Below are 13484 nucleotides of genomic sequence, written 5' to 3' on the forward strand. Positions count from 1 at the left end.
AAAATAGTTATAGAAAACACTTTTTGGTTTTATAGCTGGTTTATTTAAATTGAAGTTTAAGAATTTGTTTTCTAGTCAGTTGGCATTAGACTTCTGTCTTCTCTGTTATGCCAAAACCTAAAGGTAGAATGCTTAGGCAAAAATTTCTTAAAATATATTAAGTAGCCTTGATTGACTAGTCACATTTAAACTTCTAGTCCCAGTTTTCTCCAGGCTGCTTAATAGGATCTGGCAAAGCACAGAGAACAGGATTAACAATATTAGACAAGTAAATTGTTGCAGAGGATAATCCAGTTTTCACTGGAGCACCTCTATCTAATACAGAAACTCAACAACAACAAAAAGCTGCCTGTGGTGTTGCATGCCTTTAATCCCAGTACTGGGGAAGCAGAATATCTGTGAATTCGAGGTTAGCCTGGTCTACAGAGCAAGTTCTAAGACAGCCTGAGCTATGTAAAGAGACACTGTCTCAAAAAAGGGATGTGGGTTCATTTCCTTATAAAGTTGCTCTTGATTGTTTTGTGTGTATAACACAGGGTAACCTTGAGTTCCTAATCCATCTGCCTCAGCCTCCTGAGTTTTTAATTATAGGCTTCTGCTACTATACCCAACACAAAATTACCTCTTTTTGAGTGCAATATTAGAAACTGAACGAGTGACTTTGTGCATCCTGGGTAAGCACTATTAACTGAGCTATGTCCCAAGCCCCCATCCGTAGTTTTTATTGGAATTAATTATTGGGTGGTCATCAGAAATCCTACCCTTATGAGAAAAATATTTTCTTCAGTGATTCATTCATTTAATCATTCATTCATTGTCCAGTTGAGACAGTAAAAAGGATGATTTATTATACAAGAGTCTCACTTGGCCACAAGTGAGAACAGAACTAGTCCAGACTGCCACAGGTCCAGGCTTAGGGTCAGTGGCACTGTTGTGGTTGTAAAGAAGACAGTTGGTCTCCGGAGCAGGTGGGGATGTTCAGATTTGTTGAGACTTCTCCCCAGCAGCGGCACACAGCCGTCCCAGCCTCTACCCCGTGCCTCCGCTGCTCCAGCCTCTGCGGGCACACAGGCTAATTCCTTGCACCTCTGCCTCATCTTTCTCTCTTGTGTTTGTGCATTTGATTCTCTTCCACTCTGCTCTCACAGCGCGGGAGCTTCAAGGGAGGCACACTAAGGCCGAGAGGCTCTTGAGTGATTTATTCAGTCATCATTTCTTGTTTAGTTTGGAGGTAGAGATTAAATGTAGAATTTTACATGCTAAGTACTTGTAATGCCACTGAACTACATCCCCAGGACCTCATTTATCAGTTATTAAATGCTGAGTGTATACTAGTCACTGATTGCAAGAATAGGCCTCACTCTTCTTACCCATAAAAATAGCAACAATAATGTTTGTGTATGACATTGCTGTAATATTAAATGGGTACTTTGTATATGCTTCAGATTGTAATTGTTCATTACCTAAAATGTGAATTACCAAAGAATGAGACATATTATTAGTTAATACTTTAGCAAAATATTTTTTTAATTTAGATTTATTTTTATTTTATGTATGTGAGTAGTGCGTGTGTGTGCGTGTGCGTGTGCGTGTGCGTGTGTGTGTGTGTGAGTGTGTGTGTGAGTGCCTGGTGTCTGTTAAGGTCAGAAGAGGTATCAGATCCTCTGTAATGCAGCCATGTGAGTATTGGTTACCAAATTCAGGTCTGCAAAGTGCAGTAAGTGTTCTTAACTGTTGAGCCATCTTTCCTGCCCCTGATTGGTTTTATAAAGAATTTTTTTCCAAAGTCATAGAAATAGTGTGATGGGTTTCCAAACTGTCCTTAAAGGTCTGGTGTCAGAAGTGTCTCAGGACTGCCCATTAAGATTCACAAGGGGGCAGCCGAGATTTCATATCCTGCCCTAGCACAATTCCATTAGGACAACCCTATTTATTTTATTTTTTTGTTTGTTTGTTTTGTTTTGTTTTCTGTTCAAAAGAGATTTGAAAATACTGTATGGTTTGCATATTTTTAAGTTATGATGTGCTTGTCTTTGATGTTGACTCTTTGTGTCTGTGAGTGTGTGTGAGTGTGTGTCTGTGTGTGTGAGTGTGTCTGTGAGTGTGTGTCTGTGTGTGAGTGTGCGAGTGAGTGTGTGTGTGTGAGTGTCTGTGTATGTGTGTGAGTGAGTGAATGAGTGATACTTACTTTTCTGTCTTCATTTGACAGACCGATGTGCTGGTCCTGAGCTGCGATCTGATAACAGATGTGGCTTTACATGAGGTTGTGGACCTGTTCAGAGCTTATGATGCGTCACTGGCCATGCTAATGAGGAAAGGACAAGAGAGCATAGAACCAGTTCCAGGTCAAAAGGGGAAAAAAAAACCAGGTAAGGTAATTACAGTTTGTTGATTTGATAATAATTATTATTGTCATTCATCCTTTCATATGAGTATTTGGCACCTGCTTCTCAATATCTGTCAGAAATCAGCCCTAGGACACGTGGATCCAAGCACACATGCATTTCCATGCATACCAAACCTGTGGTACTTATCCCTATATATATAAATTGGTATATATAATTCTGCCTGTCTCGATACATAGCCTTTGTGTGTTCTAGAACTTGATATGCAGACCAGGATGTTCTCAGACCCACAGAACAGCCAGTGTTCTTAACTGCTGAGCCATTATTCCAGCCCATCTGTAGTTTTAATATGGTGCTGGGCCCTTGCACACATTGCATATACTCTTATCACTAAGCACAACCTGACCTTTACTTTCTTTTTAGATTTAGTTTTCTTCTTTATCAGAACTTTTTTTGTTTTGTTTTGTTTTTCTGAGACAGGGTTTCTCTGTGTAGCCCTGGCTATCCTGGAACTCACTTTGTAGACCAGGCTGCCCTCGAACTCATGAAATCTGTCTACCTCTGCCTCTGGGATTAAAGGCGTGTGCCACCACGCCCGGCTTATCAGAACTTTTTAATTCAAGAAGTTATATAATTATCCAAACTATGGTAGAGTAAGGAACAGTCCTCCTCCTCCTATGACAGCCATGTAGCTAATGGTTTTGGCATTTAGTTCAGTGTGTCCATGTAGCTGTTGTTTCTTCACTTAGGAATTGTCTGTTAATCAACAGCTACTCAGGAACTTAAAGGTGTAGCTCTGTTACCATTCCCTCTGCTCAAACCCCATATAGCTTCCTCATTATAATAATCTCATTATTAACTAGATATTTGATGATTACACTACTATGACTATATGTAGTATTCACAGCCAAGTCTTGCACATTTTTTTTAAGATTTATTTATTCATTATATGTAAGTACACTGTAGCTGTCTTCAGACACTCCAGAAGAGGGAGTCAGATCTCATTACGGATGGTTGTGAGCCACTATGTGGTTGCTGGGATTTGAACTCTGGACCTTTGGAAGAGCAGTCGGGTACTCTTACCCACTGAGCCATCTCACCAGCCCCACATTTTTCTTTCCTGCTCTTCTTTTCCTAAATACTGACTTGTTTTATTGCATCTGTTTTCCTTGTATGTATTGCAGCAGTTGTGTGAATATACTCTTAACTACATTTTAGCATATTAGATAATGCTTCAATTCAAATTATCTTCTTTTTTTTTTATTGAGACAGTCTCACTATGTAGCCCTGGCTGGCCTGGAACTCTATGTAGAACAGGCTGTCCTCTTACAGAGATCCACCTACCTGTGCTTCCCAAGTGCTACCATGTTGGGTCTTTGTTTTGTTTTTGATGTAGCTAAGAATCAACCCCCAGACCCAATTTATTAAATTGTCCAAAGTCTTTTTGGCACATCTCAAGTCAGGAAATATAACAAACCCTTGCCACTTAGACCTACATATTCCCCCCCCCCCCCACCCCACAGGGTTTCTCTGTATATCCCTGGCTGTCCTGGAACTCACTCTGTAGACCAGGCTGGCCTCGAACTCACAGAGATCCGCCTGCCTCTGCCTTCCAAGTGCTGGGATTAAAGGCATGTGCCACCACTGCCTGGCAGACTTACCTATTCTTATTAGTCATGAGTTGGATATTTTTAGTATCTCCAAAAGGAATGAAAATCCTCTCTCTCACTCCCTCCCCCTCCCTCTCCCTCTCTCTCTCTCTCTTTCTCTCCCCCCCCCCCCTCACCTCCTGGAACTCAGTCTGTTCTCCCAGACTGCTCTTGAACTCAGAGATCTGTCTGCTTTTGCCTCTTCAGTGTTGGAATTAAAGGCAGGTGCCACCACCATCCAGCTAACTGGCTCTTCATTTTTGCAAATTATTTGTCACTGCTGCAGCCCTGTTTTGAGTTTCTGTCTTTGTCTCTGTCTCTCTCAAGTTTTAAAAAATTATTATTGTGCCAGGTGATGTGTGGCCCATGCCTTTAGTCTTAGCATTCAGGAGACAGAGGCAGCCAGATCTCTGTGAGTTCCAGGTCAACTGGTCTCTATAGAGAGTCCCAGGACAGCCAGGGCTAGGTAAAGAGACCTTGTGTCAAAAAAAGGAAAAAAAAAAAAAAAAAAGAAAAGAAAACAAACTCTTTGAAATCCCTTATTTGGATTATTGGTGTCTAGTGCCTGCAGTAAACTGTCCTGACATCTCATATCCCAGGATTTTACATTAATGTTAACCTTTCAGAGCTCTTGTCTTTTGTTTGTGTTTTCTTTTTGTTTTGGTTTTTGAGAGACTATGCCCAGCTTCTTGTGTTTTCTGAATCTTTTGTTGATCTGGGTATTCTGTGTTGGGGTGTCGTTATAAATAGTATGGGCTGTGGCCTTAAACTCAAGGAATTGTGCCTTGGCCTCCCGGGTGGAAGGATTACAAGGATACACCATCATGCCAGCCCTGAAGGGTCTTTTCCTCATGAACATCATTGCTTGACTTGATGCTATGGGCTAGTCCACGTAGGTTTTGCCTGTGTGTATGTCTGTACACTATGTGCATGCTTGGTCCCTTGCACAGAGAGCAGAGGACAGCTTCAGGTCCCTTGGGACTAGAGTTACAGGCGGTTGGTAGCCTCTATGTGGATGATGAGAACAGAAGCAGGGTCCTCTTCAAGAGCAGCCAGTGCTCTTTACTTCTGAGCCATTTCTTCAGCTCCATCCAGCCTTACTCAGATGTCACTGTTGAGCTTTGGAACAGAGAGGGACTCCGTGGCTGCTTTCATGCCTGTGGTTTCAGTGTTTCTGGTGGCTCCACCTCTTTTCTTTACTTCTGCTTCACTTCCTTCCAAGGCTTTTACTCTTTTGATTAATTTCTACTTTGCTTCAATTAGTTAGTTAATTAATTAATTAATGAGGCAGAGATCCGCCTGCCTGTGCTTTGCCTTGTTCCCTACTTTACCTCTCTGTCGCTGGTAGTCTCTGCTCTTGGCCCCTACCTCCTCTTGCTGTGTTCTTCAGACTTAGAATTGCTTAGTATGTTTTCCTTTTCTAAGGAGCCTCAAGCATTGCTTCAATATCAGATCTGCCATTGTCTATAGATTCAAAGCCCAGGTGCTCTCTCTCTCCATTGCACCATAGGAGCCTTCATCTACCATCTTCTCTAATGGCCTGTTCAGGCTTTCAGGTGCCTGGTTCTAATATTCTGGAAGAGGCTGTGGTGTTGCTGTGACCACAGCTATCATTCTTAACTCAGAGGCCACCATCCATCCCAGGACTGAGAAAGATATCTGGGTGCTCAGCTTCGAGAGCTGGGCTTCTCCTTGATTTAGTTCATCATCCAGGAGCCTGACCGTGACTTGTTTGCAAACAGCAGGTTCTGTGAGAGTGGAAACAGAAGCTACAAATGTCTCTGCAGCATTAGTGTCAGCTATCCTCCTTTAGTCAGAGCTAGTTACTGCCTTGCAGTAGTGGCTCATGCCTTTAATCTTAGCATTTGAGAGGCAGAGTCAAGGGGATCACTTGAGTTCCAGGCCAGCCTGGTCTAGAGAGAGTTCCAGGACAACCAGGGTTACACAAAGAAACCCTGTCTTAAACAGTCTGCCATGGCTGTCCTGGAACTCACTCTGTAGACCAGGCTGGCCTCAAACTCACAGTGGTCCACCTGCCTTAGCCTCCCAAGTGCCGGGATCAAAGGTGTGCACCACCAGCACCTGGCTAGTCTGGTTTTTAAGTAGGGTTTTCTGTTGTTTTGTTGTTGTTGTTTTTCGAGACAGGGTTTCTCTGTGTAGCTGGCCTCAAACTCAGAAATCCGCCTGCCTCTGCCTCCCAACTGCTGGGATTAAAGGTGTGTGTCACCACTGTCCTGCTTGAGTTTTCTGTTGTTTGGGACAGGGTTAGTGTGTTTTGCTGGCTGCCCTGGAACTCACTGTGTAGGTAGGGCTGGCCTTGAAGTTGCTGTAGCCCCCTACCCTGTCTCCATACAGACATTATTACTTGTCTGTGCCATTGCTCCTACTCGTATAATTTTGATTTGTTTTTAATTTGTATAGCTTGTTTGTGTCTGTATAATGAGTAAATATTTATCCTATCGTCTGGTTTTGGCATCAGGATCATGCTAACTTCATAAAATGGGTTAGAATTTTGAACGCCCAAGTGTAACACTTTTTATGGAGTAGGAGTACAGTTTTACTCTTGGAATGAATAAAAACTGTAGAAAAGATAGAAACGTCAATCAGAGAAGTAAAAATCAAGTAGGAATATTTGAATGTGACATAATTTTTGAGAAATCAAAGTTCACAGTCTTATTTGTTTTCTCGGCCTTGTTTGTGCAGTCTTGCTTCATGGGTAGACATTCTGGTTACCCGTTCTGCTCCCAAGTGGAATTCACTTCGATAAAGCAAGACAGAAAAGAAGCCTCTCCAAGAGCCTGTAATCTTTAGTCAGAGTTTCCAGTTACTGTGGCAACAATAAAGAAACAATACAGGGAGGAAGGCCATGTAGCAACAGAGCCAAAAATTGCCTGGCTGGAAATTATTGCTCTCAGGACATTCAAGTGATTCAAGGTTTTTGTGAGCCTAAGAACTGATATGTTAAACACTCCAAGTTAGATCCAGAACTCTATTAAGTTGATAGCTCATAATTAGACAGTCACAAACTTTTCTACAGTCTCAAATTGTCATGTAATGGATGAATTAATATATTTCAGAGCTGTGTGTGTGCCATTTGGAGTTCTCTTCAGAATTTAGCTTCAAATTGACCATATTTGCTTTTCCTATGGATTTCACTAATTTTGATTTTTGGAAAGAACTGTATAATTTTTCCCTCGTTCAGATTCAAACACTGCATATGATGAAATGGCCAGCTACCATGTGATTGATGGTCTCAAGTGCTTCAACCACCAGAGCTAAATGTTACACAACTAACACTTTTTTGTAGATAAACAAACAGCTACAGCTAACAGTGAAGCATACCAGGTATGGTAGTATGCAGCTGTAATCCCATCTCTCCAGAGGCTGAGACAGGACAGTCATGAGTTCAAGTCCAGCCTCGGTTATATATTGAGTTATGTATGTGTATGTCAGTTACTTGCACACATGTACTTGTGTAAAGGCCAGAAGTTAACATCATGTGTCTTCCCCTGCCCATCCCCCCTTTAAGGCATGGTCCTCACTGTACCTGAACCTGCTATTTCTGCTAGACTGGGATCTCTTTGTCTTTGCCTCCACACCCAGTGCAGGAGGTAGAGACACACATGCTACCTTCCCCAGTTTTTATGTGGATACTGAGGATTGATCCAAACTCAAGTCCTCGTGCTTGCATAAAAGCACTTGATCCATTGAGCATAAGAGTAAGAATTTGTTTTATTTTTTTTTCAAGAGATTTTTTTTTTAATATGAGTACACTGCAGCTGTCTTCAGACACACCAGACGAGGGCATCGGATTCCATTACAGATGGTTGTGAGCCACCATCTCAGGACCTCTGGAAGAGCAGTCCCTTAACCGCTGAGCCATCTCTCCAGCCCTTCATTTTTTTTTTTAAAGATTGATTGATTGATTGATTGATTGATTACATGTAAGTACACTGTAGCTGTCTTCAGACACTCCAGAAGAGGGAGTCAGATCTCATTACGGGTGGTTGTGAACCACCATGTGGTTGCTGGGATTTGAACTTCGGACCTTCGGAAAAGCAGTCAGGTGCTCTTACCCACTGAGCCATCTCACCAGCCCTAGCCCTTCATTTTTTAACTTAAATTTTTGTTTGTTTGGGGTGTTTTTTTTTTCCTCCAAGACAGGGTCTCACTGTGTAGCTCTGGCTATCCTGGAATTTATTCTAGACTAGGCTGGTCTTGAACTCACCTGCCTCTACCTCCAAAGTGCTGGCATTAAAGGTGTGTGTCTATGGCAACTTAAATATTTTAATAGCTTGGTCGATAATACTATTATAAATTCTTTACATATGTTAACTCATATAATCATAACAAACCTATGTATTAACGACTATTAGTCCTATTTAACTGAAGAATAGAGGGTTTAATTAATGTACATATAAAGATATTTATTTATGATTATAAATATATAAAATATATGAGATTCATACCTCATGGACTACCTTTAGAAGCCCAGCTCTTAATTGTTATACTCTGTTTCTTCTGCGTCTACATGTCTTTAGATATACACGCTGACCAGGTGGCAGTGGCGCACACCTTTGATCCCAGCGCTTAGAGGCAGAATCAGGTGAATCTCTGAGTTTGAGACCAGCCTGGACGGTCTATAGAACAAGTTCCAGGACAGTCAGGGCTACACAGAGAAACCCTGTCTCAAAAAACAAAAACAAAACAAAACAAAAACCAAACACCGCCAGGTGTGATGGCGCACGCCTTTAATCCCAGCACTGGGGAGGCAGAGGCAGGCAGATTTCTGAGTTGGAGGCCAGCCTGGTCTACAGAGTGAGTTCCAGGACAGCCAGGGCTACACAGAGAAACCCTGTTTCGAAAAACAAAATAACAAAACAAAACAAAACAAAACCAAAAATACCACCAAAAGACACACACACACAAAAAAAGAAATACACACTGTATAGATGCTAACGTGAATATTTGTGATGTGTGTGCATGCGTGCGTTATCTGTGTTCCTGTGTTTTTGCACCTGCATTTCGTGGCCAGAGGTCAATGTTAGACCTCTTCCACAATCACTCCACCTTGTGTTTTAGACAGAATCTTTGTTGAGCCTGCGGCTCTGTGATTCAGCTAGAGGAGCTGGCCAGCCAGCCCCAGAGAGCCTCCTGTTTCTGCTTCTCCAGCTCTGGGGTCACAAGTGCACACCATCTTCCCAAGATTGCTAGGGATCAAACTCAGATCCTCATATGCACCAAGCACACGACTCTCCAGCCAAGAAGCACATATTATTAAGTTTCCAACAATGTGCTAGAGTTATAGGAAATAGAAAGCAATAATAAATTGAGCTTTGAGGTATTTATATTGTGATGGAGGGGGGGAATGCACCGTATCATATAAATAATTTCATAGTGAATATGTAGTTAGTTAATCTTGATTGACTACGGATAATCTTAAATAATAGAATTCCTACTTTCACAGAGAACAGACCTATAGCTTATTATGACCTAGATTATTTGGAAAGAGAGAATTCCTTGCTGTACTTTCTGTGAGATGCAGTAGACAGATAAGTCATCTGCTTTTTTAACTGGATTGTATCTTGACTGTCCCACTTTTGGACCTCCCTTCGCTGCTGTCCCTCAAACTGAAGTCCTCATGTGTGCTAGACAAGTATTCTATCACCGAGTACCCCAACCTCTTTCATTTCTTAGGCTGACCTTGACTTTGAAGTCTTTTAAGTTTTTCAGATACCAGAATTAGAGGCATGAGTCATCATGCCTACCTCTTAACTTTTTGTTTTTGAAATAATTTCATGTTTATGAAGTGGTTTAAAATATAGCAGTTTGCCAGAATAGTGCAAAGAACTTATATATCCTTTATCTAGATTTTCCAATTTTTAACATTTGCGTTTTCTCTCTCTCTCTCTCATATAAAACTGTATTATTTGGGAACAACTTGAAAATAAGTTGTGACTGAGTGCACTCTTTTTTTGTTTGTTTGTTTGGTTTTTTAAGACAGGGTTTCTCTGTATACCCCTGGCTGTCCCTGGAACTCACTCTATAGACCAGGCTGGCCTCAAACTCAGAAATCCACCTGCCTCTGCCTCTGCCTCTGCCTCTGCCTCTGCCTCTGCCTCTGCCTCCCGAGTGCTGGGATTAAAGATGAGCGCCACCACCGCCCAGCAAGTGCACTCTTTTAAATGAGTATGTGTGAACCACCCTTCCCCTAGAAAACAGTCCCTTAAAACCAGAAATTGCACTGCTCCAGTACTTTAGTCTATTACTTTATTCAAAGTTTACCAGTTTACCTAATGATACCCTTCAGAGCAATATAAACATATTTGACCCTTGTGCTGTATGTAATCTTTGTAGTATGTGGCATGGTGCTCATCGTGACCCTCCTCCTATCACAGGCCTACTTGATTCTAAGAGCTCTCTAAGCTCTCTACCCTGTCCCTGATTAGACATGCGACAGGACAAATGGCTTGATTTGATTTTCTTTCTTTTATATGATTCAGTGGAGCAGCGTGACTTCATTGGAGTGGACAGCACAGGAAAAAGGCTGCTCTTTATGGCTAATGAAGCAGACTTGGATGAAGAGCTGGTCATTAAGGGATCCATCCTGCAGAAGTAAGCCCTAGGGATTGACTTCTTGGCAGCTCTCCCTTTCTTGAAACCAAATAAAACCACCCACCATGGGAAAGTAGGAACGAAAACTAGATTATACTGTGTGAAATGGAGAAAAGTATGTGAATGCTATCCCCTGAGACAGGATCCCAGCTTCTCTTCACGGCATGCACTTAGTGTTCCTTATGTCTTTTCTTACCAAGGTAGAGCCAAGTCCTGCACTGAAGTAGAGCAAAGCGTCTGTGGGGAGAGCAAGGACTGACCTTCTGACAGCGTTAGAGAGCCTCCTTGTAAAGATGTGCTAGAAAGCACATAGCATAGTTCGTCATCTGTGGTGTTAGTGTGACCACGTTGTTAGGAAACAAAGCACCAGGAGGTTTACAACTGGGGAATATGAACTCTTTATCTCACTAAGCACAATTCCATATTGTTTCCCTACCCATCTAATGGCAATTCTACTTTGTCAGTTAATTTGAGTAATTTACATATCTTCTATAAGTGAAATCCTATATACTTATATGTTTGTGGTTGACTTGAAGTATATAGAACTTCCTAATCACATCACATCCTAGTAATGGGTTCATTCTATATACTACTTTATTTATTTTGACATTTACTCATTTTTATTTTTTTATGTGTACGGGTGTTTTTCCTGCATGTTTGTCTGGGCACTGTGTATATGCAGTACTCATGAAGACTAGAAGGGGACATCAGATCTCCTAGAACCAGGGTTACCAATGGTTGTGAGACACTATGTGGGTGCTAGGAATAGAACCTGGGTCCTCTGCAAAAGCAGCAATTATTCCTAGCCACTGAGCTCTCTCCAGCCCCTCCATCTCCTTCTTACAGACCGGGATAACCCAACAAACACCTCTTTTTTTCATTATCTTTGTTTTGTATCTTGTTTTTTCCTCCTTGGGTGCTTGCACATGGTGGCTGGTTTCTTTTGTTGGGTTAATTTTTTTTTCTTTTCTTAAATAGAAAAGCAAAATTGGGGTCAGTGGCCAAAATCTGGTGATAGGATATGTTATCTTTATTATAATCCTTTATTTTGAATATAATTTTTGTTTTATTATTATTTTGTGAACATGTGTATTCATGTGGGTATGATGTGTGTGCTTGGGCATGAATGCCATGGCGTGCCTGTGGAGGACAAAGGGCAGTGTGCTGAGTTGGTTCTCTCTTTTCGCCTTTGTGTGAGTTCTAGAGATTGAACTCAGGTGGTCAGGCTTGCTAGCAGGCACCTTACCCACTGAGCCTCTTTTCTTGACTGCCTTTTATGTAAATTCTGCATCTGTCACTCTCACAGCCTCTTGTTCCCCTCTTGGCATGGCATGCTGTCTGAAGAGCAGCTGGGCAGTCATCTGGACCAATAAGAATGCCATCTTTCCCCAGGCACACTGTCAAACGCCTTAATCCCAGCACTTGAGACGCAGAGGCAGGCAGGTAGAGCTATCTATTCAAGGCCAGTGTGGTCTACTTAGTGAGCTCCAGGCTTAATATAAAGATACTACATGGAAACCGAGTCTTCAAAATCCATTAAGACAACAATAAAGGGATTTTTAAAAGGTGTAAATCCAGAATGCTAAAGAAAATCAGTTTCTCTAAGCTTAAGCTTATGCAGCTGAGTGTGAGTTTAGTTATTCTTTAGAGAATCTCCACTTTATTTCTGACAAGCATGTGTTTTTAATAGATCAAAAGTGTAAGGTATTTGTGCCAAATATTTAATAAGAAAATCATGATGCTCTTCCCACAGTGTTATGTGGTTCACTTTTAATTCTAGTCAAGGGGTCAAGGGTGGTTTTTTGTTTTTTTCCAGGAAGGGTAATAAACATTTAAAAACAAGCTTTTAAAGATATCTTTTTTTTTTTTAAAGATTTATTTATTATTATATGTAAGTACACTGTAGCTGTCTTCAGACACTCCAGAAGAGGGCGTCAGATCTCATTACGGATGGTTGTGAGCCACCATGTGGTTGCTGGGATTTGAACTCCGGACCTTCAGAAGAGCAATCGGGTGCTCTTACCCACTGAGCCATCTCACCAGCCCTTAAAGATATCTTTTTAAATGAAATAAATGTTCACAAGTTCATCTTGGAAAGTTTAGGCAATTGTATCTGGGGAGACAAGGACATTTGTCAAGACTGCAAAAAACATGGCCAAATCTATTTTGAGGACTAAAGTTAGCGGGGGAAAAAATGGTTTAAAATTCAATTGTTTCATTTGTGGAAAGTCTTGAAATTCTTATCTAAATTAGGAGTACCCCTATTGATACATAACCAGTCCCAATTCCAAAATACTTCTCTCATTTTATGATTAGGATAGGTAACATATAAGGACATCTTTTTAAGCCAAAATTTGCCAATTGTGGTAGCACCTTTAAACCCAGCACCCAGCAGGCAGAGGCAGGTGGGTCTCTGTGAATTCAAGGCCAGCCTGGTGTACATAGAGCTTCAGAATAACCAGGGCTCCATAATGTAACCTTGTCTGAATAACAACAAAAAGAAGGAGAAGGAGAAAGAAAACGCTATATTTTTCCATATTTTTTTTCAATTCTGTAAGGAAACTTGGCTATGAGAACTCTCATGTCTTCAGACGTGACTACATGAACTGGGAAGTGCAAGGGTAGTCTTCCAACCTCTGCCTGTGTGGTTCATCATGTTGCCAGTTTGATAGTGTTGAGTCTTCAGTAGTACAATCAGCTTGTTCTTAGCTTTCTCTTTAAGATTCTGTTTTCTTGGATATACTGAATCTGTTACCACCCTTCCTCTGTGGTCCAGCTTCCAAAATGTGTAGTCCTGGACTTTGTCCTTGTAGATTTATATATTTTTAAATTAAAAATAAACAAATAGCTGGTTAGTGGAGGTATATGCCTGTAA

At 41.3% G+C, this 13484-nt stretch overlaps 1 protein-coding gene across 4 annotated transcripts in view; it reads left to right on the forward strand.

The window, feature by feature from the left end:
* Eif2b3 (eukaryotic translation initiation factor 2B, subunit 3) overlaps nt 1-13484 on the forward strand; it is a 67454-nt gene that overhangs the window by 22828 nt on the left and 31142 nt on the right. For 3 of the 4 annotated variants that reach the window (XM_006502649.2, NM_001111277.2, NM_175135.5), the window contains exons 4-5: nt 2210-2369; nt 10498-10609. In XM_006502649.2, the coding sequence (XP_006502712.1) occupies nt 2210-2369; nt 10498-10609 (272 nt within the window). The remainder of the gene's footprint in view (nt 1-2209; nt 2370-10497; nt 10610-13484) is intronic. The other variant, NM_001355225.1, reaches the window with a different exon arrangement.

This window comes from Mus musculus, chromosome 4, assembly GCF_000001635.26.
Source record: "Mus musculus strain C57BL/6J chromosome 4, GRCm38.p6 C57BL/6J".
Classification (NCBI taxonomy): domain Eukaryota; kingdom Metazoa; phylum Chordata; class Mammalia; order Rodentia; family Muridae; genus Mus; species Mus musculus.